Source organism: Melanotaenia boesemani, chromosome 13, assembly GCF_017639745.1.
Source record: "Melanotaenia boesemani isolate fMelBoe1 chromosome 13, fMelBoe1.pri, whole genome shotgun sequence".
NCBI classification, from domain to species: domain Eukaryota; kingdom Metazoa; phylum Chordata; class Actinopteri; order Atheriniformes; family Melanotaeniidae; genus Melanotaenia; species Melanotaenia boesemani.
The window spans coordinates 15,214,922-15,231,764 of record NC_055694.1 but is presented as its reverse complement, the minus strand read 5'-3'; the positions used below and the strand labels follow the sequence as shown (position 1 = coordinate 15,231,764).

Below are 16,843 nucleotides of genomic sequence, written 5' to 3'. Positions count from 1 at the left end.
CTAAATACATCTGTCTTGCAGAATCAGTGTTTAAAGTCTTACAAATGTTTTTACTGCATTGACATGAGATGACTGGGTGTTAAATTTGTTTTTCCATACTGATTGTATCGATGTCAAGACAGGGCCCACAACTGACATACACCAGATTGCACGTTTTAGACATTTATTACTCTTCCGCAGCACTTTTTATATACATTTTGTTTTTTTATAAAATACCATTTAGTTCGGAAGCAGTCCTGAAAATAATTTTCATTTATAATGAATTAATCAGATTTTTTAACACTGATTAAAAGAGTGGATGCTTCACTTGTGGCTGCTAAACAGCTGATTCCACTAATAAAAATGATCATTTAACTTAATTATAAAAGAGCAGGCGTGACTGAGCCATAAACTATAGCGACAATCCTGAGATGATAGTTTAAATTGAAATGACTATAATGGAAATTCAAGTCATTCTGTTTGATGCTGGAAGGTTTAAAGTTAATGAATTTACAGCACCTAATTAAAAAACAAATGATTTCCTTCTAGATCTTTGGTAAATTCCTAATTTAATAAGTTACGAATGAATGTTTGCTGCGTTTCATTATCTTTAATATTTAAAAGGTGACCACTGAGCCAGTCAAAGAAGAATTTCTATCACCACTTGGACCTGATAAAGTACTATCAGTCATCTATCATCCATCTATCTAAAAAAGTGCAAATGAGCCCTTAGTGGATAATCCATATCCAGTGAAATAATGCACTTGTCCAAAAATCACAACAAAATTCTTTAAGTTCTGACAATGGATGTCCAGGCTCTTCTTTTCTGTCCTGTTCACATGTCATTCCTCCACTCAGGGTCCAGGTGCCGCTGAACACCACTCTCAGCAGTATTATCAGCAGTCTCATCTGGAGAGAAGAGAAAACAGGGATACAAGCTAAATGAATCTGAAAACAATTTATTTAAAAACAGCAGAAATATGTTTATTACCTTTATCCTCAATATTGATGTAGAGGGCAGCTAGTCTGGTTATAATTTCCACATCTTCCTCGGTCTGGTTCAAGTTTCTGTGACCGCCTTCATCTCTGCAGTACTGGATGAAGCTAATAAGATTCAAGAAAAAGGAAGAAAAATACAAATGGACTGACTCTTTAATAAAGAATATGCGGGCTGAAAACAAAGCATGCATGTGAAACACACCGAGCCCAGGTACTATCTGTGTTCAACACTCTGGGGTTTCCCACCACGATCAGCAGGGCTTTGGCTCGAGTCACCGCCACATTAAATCTCTGAACAAGAAAAGAGTGTGTTAGAATGATATGCAGACATACAATGTGTGTTTTCGCATTTGTGTTGTGTACCTTCTCATTCTTGACAAAACCCAGGTTGAACTTTTTGTCTATCTCTACGTAATCTGTGCTGCTCCGGACTGTAGAGACCATGATCACTCTCCTCTCCTGGCCTTGGAACTCTTCCACTGAACCAACCTGACACACAAGTATTTACATATAAAATGCATCAGTTACTGTATTCAATATTTTTTAAGCGTGAAATGTCCACTTACCTTCAGATGACTTATGTCCTTCAACTTGAACTCTTTCCCAACTTTTTCCAGGGCTTTGCGAATTTTCTGCACCTTCGTGACATAAAGAGATAAAAGCAGTTGCACCGTTTAATCTACACAAGCAAAGCAATCCATGAAAACGAAAAAATAAATATTCAAACTCCGTCTCTCTCAACAATTTAATTCATACCTGTTTCCTGTAGGGGGCGATGATGCCAATGTCTCGTGGTGCAATTTTAGCCTGGCCTTTCTTTCCTTGAGACTGTAGGAGTTTCTTCAGATAACCCATAAGCACCTCCACCTCTGCAACATTGAAGAATGACGGACTGCTGGCCTCACGTTCATCAACACCAACCACCCCATCGAAGATCACTGGGAAGTCCTAAGAAATATGGAAGAAAGACAACAGTTTGTTTTCTTTGGTACATATGTATATTTATAGGATACAAATTTACAGGGATGTACTACAAAGCAAACTCAACACAACCTGTTTATGCTCTGTGATCAGCTGTGAAAGATTGTCAGTGATATAACAAGCTCCTGTTGCACATGGAAAAATAAGGCAAATTTTTACCCAGAATGCACTTCTTTTTTCCCCATCATCCATCACCACTTGGCATAATGCTAACAGGCAAATTGAGGTACGGAAAGAGTTCTGACTCTGATTTCTAACTGAACTGCGTGTGGATTCCCTCTGCAGTATATACAAGCAGACAGGAGAATCAATACCATTTTTGGAAGGTGTTCCCAACTGCAGTAGAAGTTGCGTGAATATTCGTCTGCACAAGCCTGCAGCTCTCCATCATAGAAAAGCTCATTGGGAATCTTCAGAATGGCAGGATGAGACCTACAAAAACACATATTAGAAGGTGCTTCTTAAGAAACCACGTGCACGCTTTTCATTATTGAGGGAACTAAAACCCTTTCTACTGGCACACCTGTAGTTTTGCAGCAGTTTGGTAACAAAGCCGTTGTTGAAATCGCTCTCGTTCTTCTGGTACAGAGGGAAATTATTCATCAAGCGCTCCAAGAGGGACACTCCTGCAGACAACACAGCTTTTTAACCAAAAAAATATAGAGGCAAGCTATATAAGACAGTAGCTAATCATCCATCCATCCATTTTTTGCCACTTATCCGGAGTCGGGTCGCGGGGGCAGCTGCCTAAGCAAGGAAACCCAGACTTCTCTCTCCCCAGCCACATTCACCAGCTCATCCGGAGGGATCCCGAGGCGTTCCCAGGCCAGCCGAGAGATGTAGTCCGTCCAGCGTGTCCTAGGTCTTCCCCGGGGCCTCTTTCCAGTGGGACGTGCCCTTAACACCTCACCGGGGAGGTGTCCAGGAGGCATCCTAACCAGATGCCCGAGCCACCTCATCTAGCTCCTCTAAATGTGGAGGAGCAGCGGCTCTACTCTGAGCCCCTCCCGGATTACCAAGCTTCTCACCCTATCTCTAAGGGAGAGCCCGGCCACCCTACGGAGAAAACTCATTTCGGCCGCTTGTATTCGCGATCTCGTTCTTTCGGTCACTACCCACAGCTCATGACCATAGGTGAGGGTAGGGAAGTAGATCGACCGGTAAATCGAGAGCCTTGCCTTTTGGCTCAGCTCTCTCTTCACCACGACAGACCGATGCAGAGTCCGCATCACTGCAGACGCTGCCTGTCGATCTCCCGCTCCATCCTTCCCTCACTCGTGATCAAGACCCCGAGATACCGAGATACTCCTCCACTTGGAGCAGGACCCTATTACAGACCCGGAGAGAGCACTCCACCCTTTTCCGGCTGAGGACCATGGTCTCGGACTTGGAGGTGCTGATTCTCATCCCAGCCGCTTCACACTCGGCTGCGAATCGCTCCAGTGAGAACATCACGGCCCGATGACGCCAACAGAACCACATCATCCGCAAAGAGCAGAGACCCAACCCTGAGGCCACCGAACAGGATCCCTGCGCTGCGCCTAGAAATTCTGTCCATAAAGGTTATGAACAGAATCGGTGACAGAGGGCAGCCTTGGCGGAGTCCAACCCGCACTGGAAACGATTCTGATTTACTGCCGGCAATGCGGACCAAGATCTGACACCAGTCGTACAGGGACCGGACAGCTCATACAAGCGAGTTCGGCACTCCATACTCCCGGAGTACCCCCCACAGGAGTCCCCGGTGGACACGGTCGAATGCCTTCTCCAAGTTCACAAAACACATGTAGACTGGTTGGGCAAACTCCCATGCCCCCTCAAAGACCCTGAAGAGGGTGTAGAGCTGGTCCACTGTTCCACGACTGGGACGAAAACATCACTGCTCCTCCTCAATCCGAGGTTCGACTATCCAACAGACCCTCCTGTAGTTGGAGCACACCCTCCAGGCCCCCTTTTTGAAGAGGGGGACCACCACCCCAGTCTGCCAGTCCAGGGGGACTGTCCCCAATGTCCACGCGATGCTGCAGAGGCATGTCAGCCACGACAGCCCTACAGCATCCAGAGCCTTAAGGAACTCTGGGTGGACCTCATCCACCCCCGGGGCCTTGCCACTGACGAGTTTTTTAACCACCTCAGTGACCTCAGCCCCAGAGATAGGAGAGCCAGCACCAGCTACCTCAGACTCTGCTTCCTCATCGGAAGACGTGTTGGTGGGATTTAGAAGGTCTTCGAAGTATTCCCTCCACCGCCTCACGACGTCCCGAGTCGAGGTCAGCACCCCCCCCATCCCCACTGTACACAGTGTTGACGGAGCACTGCTTTCCCCTCCTGAGCCGCCGGATGGTGGACCAGAATCTCCTCGAAGCCGTCCGGAAGTCATTCTCCATGGCCTCTCCAAACTCCTCCCATGCCCGAGTTTTTGCCTTAGCGACAGCCGAAGCTGCGCTCCGCTTAGCCCGCCGATACCCATCAGCTGCCTCTGGAGTCCCACAGGCCAAAAAGGCCAGACAGGACTCCTTCTTCAGCTTGACGGCATCCCTTACTGCCGGTGTCCACCAACGAGTTCGGGGGTTATCGCCGCGACAGGCACCGACGACCTTACGGCCACAGCTGTGGCCGGCCGCCTCAACAATAGAGGCACGGAACACAGCCCATTTGGACTCAATGTCCCCTGCCTCACCTGGGACATGGTTGAAGCTCTGCCAGAGATGGGAGTTAAAACTCTTTCTGCAGGGGACTCTGCCAGATGTTCCCAGAAGACCCTCACAACACAGTTGGGGCTGCCAGGCCTGACCGGCATCCTCCCCCACCATCTGAGCCAACTCACCACCAGGTGGTGATCAGTTGACAGCTCCGCCCTTCTCTTCACCCGAGTGTCCAGGACATGCGGCTGCAAGTTCGACGACACGACTACAAAGTCGATCATTGAACTGCGGCCTAGAGTGTCCTGGTGCCAAGTGCACATGTGGACACTCTTATGTCTGAACAAGGTGTTCAAGGTGCATTGAAGTCCCCCAGCAGAACGAGGGAGTCCTCGGAAGGAGTGCTCTCCAACACCCCCCTCCCAAGGATTCCAAAAAGGGTGGTACTCTGAACTGCTATTTGGTGCATAAGCACAAACAACAGTCAGGACCCGTCCCCCCACCCAAAGGCGGAGGGGGGCTACCCTTTCGTCCACCAGGGTAAACCCCAACGTACAGGCGCCAAGTCGGGGGGCAATGAGCATGCCCACACCTGCTCTGCGCCTCTTACCGGGAGCAACTCCAGAATGGAAGAGGGTCCAGCCCCTCTCAAGGACAGTGGTTCCAGAGCCCAAGCCGTGCGTCGAGGTGAGTCCAACTATATCTAGCCGGAACCGCTCAACCTCGCGCACCAGCTCAGGTTCCTTCTCCGCCAGAGAGGTGACATTCCACGTCCCTAGAGCTAGCTTTTGCAGCAGAGGATCAGACCGCCAGGGTCCCCGCCTCTGGCAGCCCCCCAGCTCACAATGCACCCGACCCCTACGGCCCCTCATGCAGGTGGTGACCCCACAGGAGGAGATGCCCATGTCACCCTTTCGGGCTAAGCCTGGCCGAGCCCCATGGGCAAAGGCCCGGCCACCAGGCGCTCGCCTCCGTGCCCCACCTCCAGGCCTGGCTCCAGAGGGGGGCCCTGGTGACCCACATCCGGGCAAGGGAAACCTTGCTAATCATTCAAATCTTCATTTATCCAAACTACAGATAGTATATCCTTAAACCAACATGACTAAAGGAATGTGTCTGTTCTTACCCATCTCGTATTTCAGTGCAAAAGGAGACCTAAGAATGGGTCCCAGCTGTTTGGGGTCTCCAGCCAAAACAAGCTGACCAGACTCTGTATCGAGTAGCCCTAAGTGCCGCAAAGAAAACACAAAAATCTGTACTTGAATAGAAGTTCAGTGCTATCAAAGAATGCATGCTACTTATTTTCCTTACCAGCCAATGGGACTAAACATTCAGTCTCCACAGCATGTCCAGCCTCATCCACAAATATATGTGTGAAATGTCCAGCAGGAATGTCTCCTGAGACAAGCCTGCAAACATCAAACAAACAATAGCAAAATTCTCATCCAACAAGTTCACATGACATGTTGACTGGTGGAAATTTGGAAAGTATGAGCATAAATATTTAGTAAATAAGTAAGCATACAAAACACGTGTCATGCAGATGAGCAAAGAGCAGAGGAGTTATTCACTACCTTCCAGCCGTTAATAGGGTGGTGACCATGATCTTATACTCCATCAGCTTATCTTTGGGAGGAAAAACATAGCACTCTCCAACCAGGTTAGAGCACGCCTGTGAATCACCGCAGTATCCATGTATATAAAATCAGTAAAATAAGTAAACAATGGTGATAATGAAAAACACTTTTATAGCAACCAAGCAAAGGAATCACCCTGATTCCTGCTCAACAGACACTGCAATGCACAGTTTAGACCAATAGGGGGTAGATGATACAACTATGATTCAACACAATGTGTGATTAACAGTTGTAAAAACTATATTAACGGTTAATGCTAATGAAGTTAATTTTACTGAAAACAATGTTTATGAACTGAAACATCAAGAGTACAAGAGTACCAACCACTGACCTTCAGGAGATCTGGGACCAATTTTGGTTCCCGGCTGCTGGCGTACATGCGGTACACTTTATGTTCGTCCACATGATCCAGAATCTTGGTGCACAGGAGATCAGCAGCGCTGTTCGATGGAGCACAGGCCAGAATGTGGCAGGAGGTCTGCATCTTCTCAATCTGTTTGATGGCCTCCACCAGAGTTACAGTTTTGCCTAAACAAACCAAGAAACATCAGGTTAAAGGTACAATGTGCAAGAAATTAAACGGTTTTGGCCACTGATGGCCACAGTCATTACCGGTCAGTGGCCAAAGGTTTTACAGACAAATATTTTTCCATCTGTGAGTGGATCCAGTGGCCTCAGGTGCAGCAATGACTGCACTACAGGTAACTACTTCAAAATTGTACACATGTGTACGGCCATCTTCTATGTGCCTTTTAAAGGCATTACTTATACCAAACTGTGCTCTAGCAGCTATTAAAGAAAACTGGTAATGTGATTTTAAAGTGAAAGAGGGTCCACACTTCACACAGAGATGTTTGTCCATTTAGAGACACCGTAGTAAAAATATTGAAGCTGCCATGTATGTGAACTGAGAGCAAGTAGATATAAATGGCTCATTCTTAAGGAAATAAAAACAAAACACTTATGTTAGTATGTTGATTAGATACCCATATAAATATAGTTTTTAATTATATTTGAAATATTTTATTTGAAATACCTTGGTTGGTGTCAAGGAATTTTCTTCCATATTGGACAGGTTTATGGCAACATGTAAAAGAACGGACCCACATTCAAGGTCACATTCTGGACCTGGTTTTTTCAAAAGGTGTTGATATTTTTTCTGTTGCGGTCACTGACTTGGCCTTGTCTGACCATTTTTGTATTTTGTTTGATTTACTGATTACTCAGAATGCCCAACCAACCTGCTCCTCGGTTAGGAAGAAGTACATTAATGAAAGAACAACAGCAATGTCAACAATTCTCGCACTCTGTTTGTTATTATCAAAAAACTTACAAATCCTCCTGTACAGATAAGCCCGGAGCTCCTTTCCACTGAGAAATGCAACCAATTTGCCAACTTTTTTAGCCAAAAAATTAAAACAATTAGGCAAAATATTAAGTCCACACAGTCAAACAAGAAAAGTAGTCTGTGTCTAAAACCTGGAAATATTTCTGATGTTATGTCATAATTTAAAATGGTCGATTTAAAAATCCTACAAGAATAAGTTTGGCATTTGAAATCAGATCTGAACTGATCAAAACTCAGATCTGACTTTCAGCAGCCACATCAAAGCTGTCACTAAGATAGCTTTTTACCAGCTCAGAAACATCAACAGAATTAAAAAAGACCAGAAAGACCAAGAGAAACTCATCCATGCATTCATCTCCAGTAGGCTGGATTACTGTAATGGTTTTTTAACAGGACTTCCTAAAAAGAGCATTAAACATCTGCAGCTCATCCAAAACTCTGCTGCTAGAATTTTAACCAGGACTAAGAGATCTGAACACATCACACCAGTTTTGAAATCTTTACACTGGCTTCCAGTCAGTCACAGAATAGATTTTAAAACCCTTCTGATCGTTTACAAATCCCAGAATGGTTTAGGCCCAGAATACATCTGTGATATGTTCAGAGAATATAAACCTAGCAGAGCTCTTAGATCCAAAGACTCTGGTCAGCTAGTCCAGACCAGAGTCCAGACTAAACATGGAGAAGCAGCATTTAGCTGTTATGCTGCAAACAAATGGAACAAACTGCCAGTGGAGATTAAACTTTTACCAAATGTAGACATTTTTAAATCCAGGTTAAAAACATTTCTTTTCTCATGCACCTATGCATGAATTCTGCACGGTAACTTTTTAACTCATCTTGCTTTTAGTCATTTTAATGTAATTTATTATTTTATTGTGAGTCTTGCTATGTGTTTCTGCCTTTTACTATTTCTTAATATCTGTAATGCTTTTGTTTTATGTAAAGCACTTTGAATTGTCCTGCACATGAAATGTGCTATACAAATAAATTTCAGGTCAAATTTAAACTGTTCAACACTGCAGAGGCCAGAAAAAGAAGCACAGTGTTCAGTCAAATTTTCATTTTTCATATTTCAGACTCTTCTTTTTTCCTTGAATCGACACACACACATCATTAATTATTTTTTGTAAGCTCATTATGACTAAAGAGAAATGTTAAATGCAATTTGCATAGGTAAAGTCACAATGCTTCTGATGTCAATCAGTGGCTCCTGAAATGCTTTCTTTACAACTTGACAATGGTCCCTTTCTGCCTAAATGAATTTGTTGGACACCAATAAGACATTAGAATAAGACCAGAAACACTAAAAGACTGTTTAGATCCAGCTAACCAGCAGATCATGTACCATGTGACAGTTAACCAGAAACCCTGTGGCCACCATAAATGGAACCCATAATTCCTTTGTGGAGATGGAAAAATATTAGACAAGAGAAATCAGAGCAGCACATCACCATCATTAAAATACATAAAGCCTGCAGGACATTTAATATTCTCCAGATATGGGAATCATGGTTTAAAGAAGTATAGACTAAAAGTAATAAGACAGAAATGTTTCTCAGTGTGTGTGAAGAAGACCAGAGAATGAACAATTCTGCTTTGCTTGTAGACAGGTGAACAGTGAACAAAAGGGATGTTTGGACTTTACCTTGGATGCTACTAAAACCGGTTTTCCAATCCTATTTTTGTACACCATGTTTAAACAAGCAGAGTATTTTAACTTTTCTAAAGGCATTTTTACATCTATCTGACTGGATGAAGTGGTCTTGTAAAACCAAGAAACCAACAGAATTTCTGGCTGGGAGGATGCTGTACATTTCAAGACAATCAACCAAAGAAACAAAGGGCTAGCCAGAGTACAGATCTAAACCTAATGAACCATCTGTGGTGAGACAGCTGGTTCATTGTCCAATATCAATGTCCAAAGACAAACATTCTTTTAGAAAGCCTGAAGAAATACACTTCAACACCATTTTAGAAGATTACAAAGTCTGGTTTTAAGAACATTTTACAAAACTTTTACAAAATACTGGAGACTCACACATCGATAAGCACACAGGGGGACAACTACTGTATCACCTGATCCACATCCCCAGTCACACAAAGGTATGACTGTTTATGTAAATGAGGTATTTCAGACTTATATTTTGAATATATTGACAGAAATACCTTCAAAAATCTGTGCAATCCTTAAATCACAGAGAATTAAATGTAGACAGATGGAGAAAAAGAAATGTTTCATTAGCGCTGCATGATGGAACTAGCAGTACCTGTTCCAGGTGGACCAAACACAAGGTAAGGAGCAGGTCTGGATGAGCCAGCCACGATGTGTTGCACAGCTTGATACTGCTCTGGATTTCTTTCCAGCTTTGAGTCAAACAGCCTATTGACAGAAAGAGGAACATTAAGGTTTGAACCATGTTTAACAAGAGACATCTGGTTTAGGCCAGCATTGTAAAGAAACAGTTTGGTGGCTTTTTTTTTCCTATCAGGGGAAACCTCTTCAATTTGCTCCCCTAAATCATTTCTTCCAATTTAGTAATATGACATCAATATATTGCTCATCTAGATCTGATTGAAGTCAACAACAAACATCTTTAAAGGCGAGCAGTATATGCCATTATTGCCACAAGTATCCTGACCCTGCTGTGCATTTAATCTCTAAAGCTGCATTATTTCCACATTTTAAAGCTGGAAAGTACATTTTTAGTGTGCATTTAAGCAAATGATAGTTTTATCAATTAGATACTCAATGTGCTGTTTTTGTAGCGGCAAAATATTTGTTTACTTTTACCTTTTAAAATCTTTCTCACAAAATTAATCTGATCTGCCAAACGAATAGCTCATCAGACAAGTTGTTGACCTTTGTATAAGCTGCCATTTGAACAGCCAAACTTTACTCACGTACAGGAAGAGACTACAGGTATGAGAATTGAATGTCAAGAAACATATACTGTAGTTAGTCTGCTACAGTATCAAACCTGAGAGAGGGAAGCTCAGGTGGATGACATGAGGGAGGAGCAGCAGGAAACAGCACACTTCTCAGTCCGTAGGTAGCAGCCAGTTCTGCTGCTCTGTGCTGAAGTTGCACTGTCAGACGGTTGATGGTGAACTCAACATTGAACTTCATCCCGTCTATAAAGCGATCCAGTAACCTGCAATAAAATTGGGACAGTATGAATGTGAGATGCTGAATTAGTCTTAATCATTTGTTAGTGCTTGTTACCGTAGTGTGTTGATCTTACTCAGAGGCAAAGCCCAGCTTGACACTGTCCAGCTGCACACTGTGAACATAGCCACGGTACTTTACTCCTGTTTCTCCTTGGGGGTACACCAGGAGTGCATCTCCTCGAAGAACAGATGGACGGTTCTCAGACACACCAGGTACCTAGTAGGTAAACAAGGAGAAAAATCAAGAATCGTTTCATGACATCAGTCAGCTTTCCCCTCACGAAGTCATGGAGGTCTTTATCCCTTAAAACTAAGTAATTTATTTACTATTTTTTATGTAAAAATGCATGTAGAAGCCAAATTAAGGGAATTAATCGATTAAAGGAAATTCATATACATTTACCTCCAGAATGAGAAGCTTCTTGTTGGTTGGGTCTCTTTGAAGGACAGCAAATGTTTTGTCATCGTTGGGGATATTATATCTCCTGATGTCCACCTCCATCTGAAGTTCCTCCAGATACAGCAGCAGCTGAAACTTTTCAGTGTACTTCTCCCAGCACAGAGGACTTTTCAGAATGGTTGTTCTACAGAGATCAAGTAAAAAGAGCACACCATATATCAGTGATCAAGTCACAAAACTAGCAAACTTTTCTCACCCACCAGCTGAGGTGAATTTACCTTCTGTCGGAGAAGAAAGGAGACTGCTTCAGCACCTCGATGAGCTGGTTCATGTATGGTGGTATTTTATACTTTTTTAACCCAACCACGTTTTGCAGCTGCAACACTGAATGCCTGTTAAGGTGGACAAAATGAAAAAGTCAGATATCTCAGTAGAAAACATAATACATTAGTGCTAACTTGATGACTGTACCCTTCAGGTCGCTGTCCGTCCACAATCGGCCAGTTAGGTCCGGCGGTCCAGGCAGGCAGGGAGCGCGGCTTGTAGGGGGCGACAGGTGCCAGCTCCAGTCCTAAGGAAGTTATGCATTGGGCTTCAATGAAGCGCACAATGTGGAACGGTTTGGACGATGGCGTTAAGTCAGGTTTGAATTCAAAGGCCAGTGTAGCGGGATAAAACCCAACAGAATCACAGCGGAAATAAACCTGGATTTCATATGTGCCCCCTGTGAACAGAAAATAACAAGTACAATGTTACTGTATTTACAATGGTTTATTGTGTCCTTCATTCTATCTCAAATTCATCAATTCAAATGAGAATGAGCTTTCATATGATATCTGCATTACCTGGTGATATTCGCAGAGGATTCAGTTTGGTCACTCTGTGCTCATCAGTCATGGTTAAACATCTGAGCCAGTGCAGCGGAGTGTAGTAAGTGAAATGCACAGGCTTTGTCCCAGTGTTTGTCACGCTCAGTTTAACCCCATACTGGTAAAACAAACAAACAAACAAAAAAAAAAAACAAAAAGGTATAATTTTGTATCATTTTGACAAATGACTGTCAGAAAAGGACAATGAATTCTTAGTATAAATACCTCATATGTGTTTTCCACACGTAGGCCAAGTTTTCCGTTCTCAAACGGATGGTCACAGGTGATGCTGATCCCATGTTTATCAGAGATAAATTCAGTCCTGAGTGTGCAGAGCAAAGGTTAGGATTCAGAGTGTTCATTAAACAAGAGCCATGCTAAAACTATGTCAACTGCAGTTATTTTTCTGTAGCAGCATGATGAAATAATATAAGCAGCAAAAGGAGGGAATCGGCTGAGTTACAACCCCACACAGACTCTTCTCTGCCCTCTTCTTTCTAAAATAAATAGTGGTACGCTCTGGTTTTCCATTTCATCGCACTGATAATAGACAAAATAACTGAGTTGTAAGGAATGTGGTGTAAAGAGAAATAAAAGAAAAGCCTTGTATGTGTCCTTCCATTACAAAGAACAACAGCAGATAACAGAGGAAAGAATAACAGAGGCAATAACAGATATGGTACCAGTAAAGTTATAAGATGAGCAGTCTGCCGTTACCTGTCCACCTTGAGTTTGTTTATCAGAAGACTGGCCAGTTTTCTCCGGGCTCTCACTCCTGTCTCTGCCTCATCTGCAGAGTTGAAGGCCTGTATGGTCTCAAGGCTAGCCGCTCCATGGACAGGCTGCGGCTGTCGGTTCCTGGGAGTCTGCCACTGGTCCACATACAGATTCCTGACCTGTGCAGATTCATGTAAGTTTTGCTTTTAGATCAATTAAAAATTCTCTATATCCACATAAATTTCAGTTAAATGACAGCAGTGGGCACTTTATTTCTCTATGCTTACATATTATGTAACCATAAGAACAAGAATTATTCAGAGAAAAATTCAGTTTGATAATATGTCCATGTGAGGTTTTATTACTACAAGAAGACCAAAAAGGAAATACCAAGCCTGATCATTTCCCTAATGAAACTGCTGTGTTTCTGTGACAGTCTCAGACTTCACAAACTTAACAAACCTCCGGAACGAATTCTTCTAAGCTGCAGGGGGGACTTTTCAAAGGTTGAAATCAGAAGAGGGTTATATAATTTTAGTAATTATGAACAAATTATTTGATTTGTGCTAATATCATCAAGTTCACACTATCTGTGTGCAAAAGCTTAATTTCTGCTCAGTGTAAGATTTCCTGCTGCACTTCCGTTCCTGTTTCACAAATGTGTGTCTCATCTTTTGTGCCTTCTGTCTGTGCTTCTTGACTCCACTCAAGACAATTTCTGTGCACAACAGAGTCGATATGTGCAGGCACAAAGTGAGGAGTGGAGACACACAGTGGAGGGAAACAGTAGACACATGTAGCACAGGATGGATATTAAGGAATCATTTAAAATTTTTAACATTTAAAATGAGTAATCTGCATTTGGTGGTGAAGCCATTTAAGTCAAGACAGTCATTATATGGTGGCTCCAGGATATCTCTGGTTTCATTTGACTCTCAAAAACCCCACCCTCTGTCAGAGCCACTTCATACTGTGGGACTAGTGTGTCATTAACTAGTTTTATTCTGATCAGAGTGCTGGAAGCCCAACTGAACATAATTCCAAAATTAAATATATAATGGCCTTAACACATTTTTTCTGCCCAATCAGTTAAAAAAAAAAAAAAAAAGAAAAGAAAATTACTCTTTGGCGTCATCTTCTTCACCAAGTATGATGACTTCTAGCTCCCAAACTAACAAGGAGATTATCAAACAATAAACTCCTTTAACTTATGGTCCATGAGCAGAGCTCTGGCTGTGTTCTGGGCTATAACACATTTTAAGAGCTGGCTTTCCTGTCTTTCATGGCTTAACCCAGACTGCATCTCTTGACAGTGGAGGCAAAATTGTATTATTTTTTAATTGTCATAATTCCCATTTTCTATGTGACACCCACACATCTTTTTTTTTTAACCATGGGTTTCATTTACAAGGAAATGCCAAGTCTATATCTGTAGTGATAACACGTCACTAGAGCTCAGAGTAAACATTAGGAATGACATGGCAAGTTTATCTGTATAACACAATTCAACAACAGGGTGATTAAAAGTGCTCAAAAGTACTTGTTTACTAATACGAAACAGTTGTTTTTGGTAGACTGGAATTTTACCTTTAGGAATCTGTTAAACCACAACCAAAAAGCTGCTGTGTTTTATCTTCATCATAAACAACCAAACTGCCCCAAGTGAATATTACTTAGACCACGTTAACCAGATAACCTTAATCCTAAAACGTCATTTAGAACCTGCCTCACACTGAAACTAACTGCACTAAATGATATTGAAGTTTCTATTAAAACAGCATTCTTCTTATAAATTATTAAAAATTGGATAAAAAAAAACTTAAAAATCAAGAATCTAATTTAATATGATTTATTATGTGGTTGGCCATGTCATCCATTCAAATTACCCAAGTAATGCGATGTTGGAATCAAACTTATGCAGTATTGGTATTATCACATTACACATGAAGCAGTTAGGTGTGGCTACAGAAACTTAACTTGAGATAAACCACAGTTATGTTTTATCAGGGAGAGGAAGTTACTTTTTCACACAGGGCCATGTAGGTTTGGATTTCTTTTCCTTAATAATAAAAACCTTCATTTAAAAACTGCATTTTGTCTTTACTTGTGTTGTCTTTGACTAATAGACTTTTCTCACACACACACACACACACATATATATATATGAGAGAGAGAGAGCCTCATAGCATAATTTAAATATTGCTGATTGTGCATCATTACCTTTATAAGCAATGATATACACAACTCATAAAAACTTTGAATATTCAACTTTTAGGTGACATTAACATAAAAAGTAAAAAGTTTATGCAAAACTTATATCATGAATGTAAAACGTTTAAGTAGAAGAACATGACTCATTCATTCATTTTAAACTTTTAAAACAAAGTCTACCAAGCAAAAGTGAATATACAACAATCCAAAATATCAGTGTGTCAGTAACTAGTCATGTGTTAGGTGTGGTCTTGGTCTGATGATGTCTAAACATGAACAGGATGATGAAGAGGACTGTTTCCATACAAGCTGTCATTGAACCAGAACATTTAGTGCTCCATTCATGGTTCAGACACCTGTGAGGATTTTTTTTAAGTTAATCATCTTGTTAAAGAACAGCCTGTTGTCCAATAAATACTAAAATATTTAACAGATGGACATGTTCATTCAAAGGTTTAGAGAGGTTCAAATTAAGTTCACCATTACTGGTTATAGTGGACTTCAGGTTCATTCTGACATCAGAGCAAAAGATAAATTTCCCTAACTTTTGTGAGTAGTATAAATACATTGCCTAAATAAAAAACAAAATAAATAAAAATGCTATAATAAAAAGCATACCGTGATGTTGAACGTTATGTTTTCACGCCGTCTTGTTATTTTGTTGCACACCTTCAGAGCATAGAGGACTGAACCGAAGTTTGGATCTCTGGTTCCTGCATTCCTGCGTTAGAAAATTAAACATTTAATTTCTGATGCTTCACAAAACATACATCTCGCCGAGAATCACCAACTCACCTGCTCCTGAACTCAGCGTTGTAAATGTCTCTTAGTTGAATTCTTTCCTTTATGGATGCTCGATTAGTCTCGTTCAAAAACTCGAAGAAGTCAAGACCAATTTGGCAACGTGTACTCAGATTCATATTAACCATGATAAAAATAAAATAAAATAAACAAAACAAAACAAAAAAATAGCAACAACAATAAGCTCGATGTGATCCAACTACCCTTAAAGCGATCGGACGACTCCTGTAAATACGGATGTAAGCTTAGTAAGCTTATCCGGAAACATATGATTGCTTACAAATGAAAGTCAGAGTAATGATCACTTTCTATCACTGGACAGTCCACATGGGCGGCGTCTAGTTGCCGCTCCTAATGGCAAAGAGGACGTAATTGAGACGGCGGAGTCCGGGAGGTTCAACAGACACATTCATACGCCCGAGAAACCGGAGAAACGAAACTTAACTTTAGTTTATTTTTTATTTTATTTTATTTTTTTGTTCTTTGGAAACTTTAAAATGCACAGTGACGTGGTTCATGGTTGGTGACAGAGTCCGATTTATAATTGTAAAACTCAATAGTCAAGTGACAGCATGCATATTGAACACTGGAAATGTTTCAGCATTCCTCTCTTACACCCACACATCATCAACACAAACACACACAGGAACATATTTGACCTACAATAAACTTTTATAGCAGCAAGAGATGATGAATAGAGCAAATTTGCTCTTTTCATATGTTCTAAACATTTCATAATCAATCTTAACAAAGTAGGCCTATATTCAATTTTGACCCTCAGTTAAATTCTTAATTGTTTTAAAAACTTTCAATTCAGGTGATAATATATTTTAATACAGGTTACTGTTGTAAATATTTTATAAGCATTCTTATTCATTTACTCATTTACATTTTATCCTTAGATTTTAGTAACATTCATCAGGCTCTGCTTTTAATTAATAGAGCTACATTATTATATAGTGCTGCTGAGGTGAAAACAGCTTAATTATTATCATTCCTTCACAGCTTACAGATAGTGCATTCACATAAACAGGACACAAACTCATACAGGGTTACTGAGTCCAATATTCACAATACTGGCAAAATAG

General features: G+C 41.4%; 1 protein-coding gene across 1 annotated transcript in view; it reads right to left on the bottom strand.

Moving 5' to 3' along the window:
- LOC121651979 (putative helicase mov-10-B.2) overlaps positions 1–15,997 on the bottom strand; it is a 17,216-nt gene extending 1,219 nt beyond the window's left edge. Inside the window, exons 1-23 of the mRNA XM_042004481.1 lie at positions 15,750–15,997; positions 15,573–15,675; positions 12,744–12,922; positions 12,252–12,348; positions 12,003–12,144; positions 11,629–11,881; positions 11,436–11,549; positions 11,161–11,341; positions 10,832–10,974; positions 10,568–10,741; positions 9,857–9,969; positions 6,570–6,766; positions 6,176–6,273; positions 5,913–6,010; positions 5,728–5,826; positions 2,483–2,585; positions 2,274–2,391; positions 1,735–1,926; positions 1,545–1,616; positions 1,342–1,467; positions 1,181–1,269; positions 971–1,083; positions 1–888 (exon numbers count right to left, since the gene is read on the bottom strand). The exon at positions 1–888 is cut by the window's left edge and continues 1,219 nt beyond it. Coding sequence (XP_041860415.1) covers positions 815–888; positions 971–1,083; positions 1,181–1,269; positions 1,342–1,467; positions 1,545–1,616; positions 1,735–1,926; positions 2,274–2,391; positions 2,483–2,585; positions 5,728–5,826; positions 5,913–6,010; positions 6,176–6,273; positions 6,570–6,766; positions 9,857–9,969; positions 10,568–10,741; positions 10,832–10,974; positions 11,161–11,341; positions 11,436–11,549; positions 11,629–11,881; positions 12,003–12,144; positions 12,252–12,348; positions 12,744–12,922; positions 15,573–15,675; positions 15,750–15,883 — 3,012 coding nt within the window. The 5' untranslated portion in view covers positions 15,884–15,997 and the 3' untranslated portion in view covers positions 1–814. The remainder of the gene's footprint in view (positions 889–970; positions 1,084–1,180; positions 1,270–1,341; positions 1,468–1,544; positions 1,617–1,734; positions 1,927–2,273; positions 2,392–2,482; positions 2,586–5,727; positions 5,827–5,912; positions 6,011–6,175; positions 6,274–6,569; positions 6,767–9,856; positions 9,970–10,567; positions 10,742–10,831; positions 10,975–11,160; positions 11,342–11,435; positions 11,550–11,628; positions 11,882–12,002; positions 12,145–12,251; positions 12,349–12,743; positions 12,923–15,572; positions 15,676–15,749) is intronic.
- Positions 15,998–16,843: the final 846 nt, after the last annotated feature.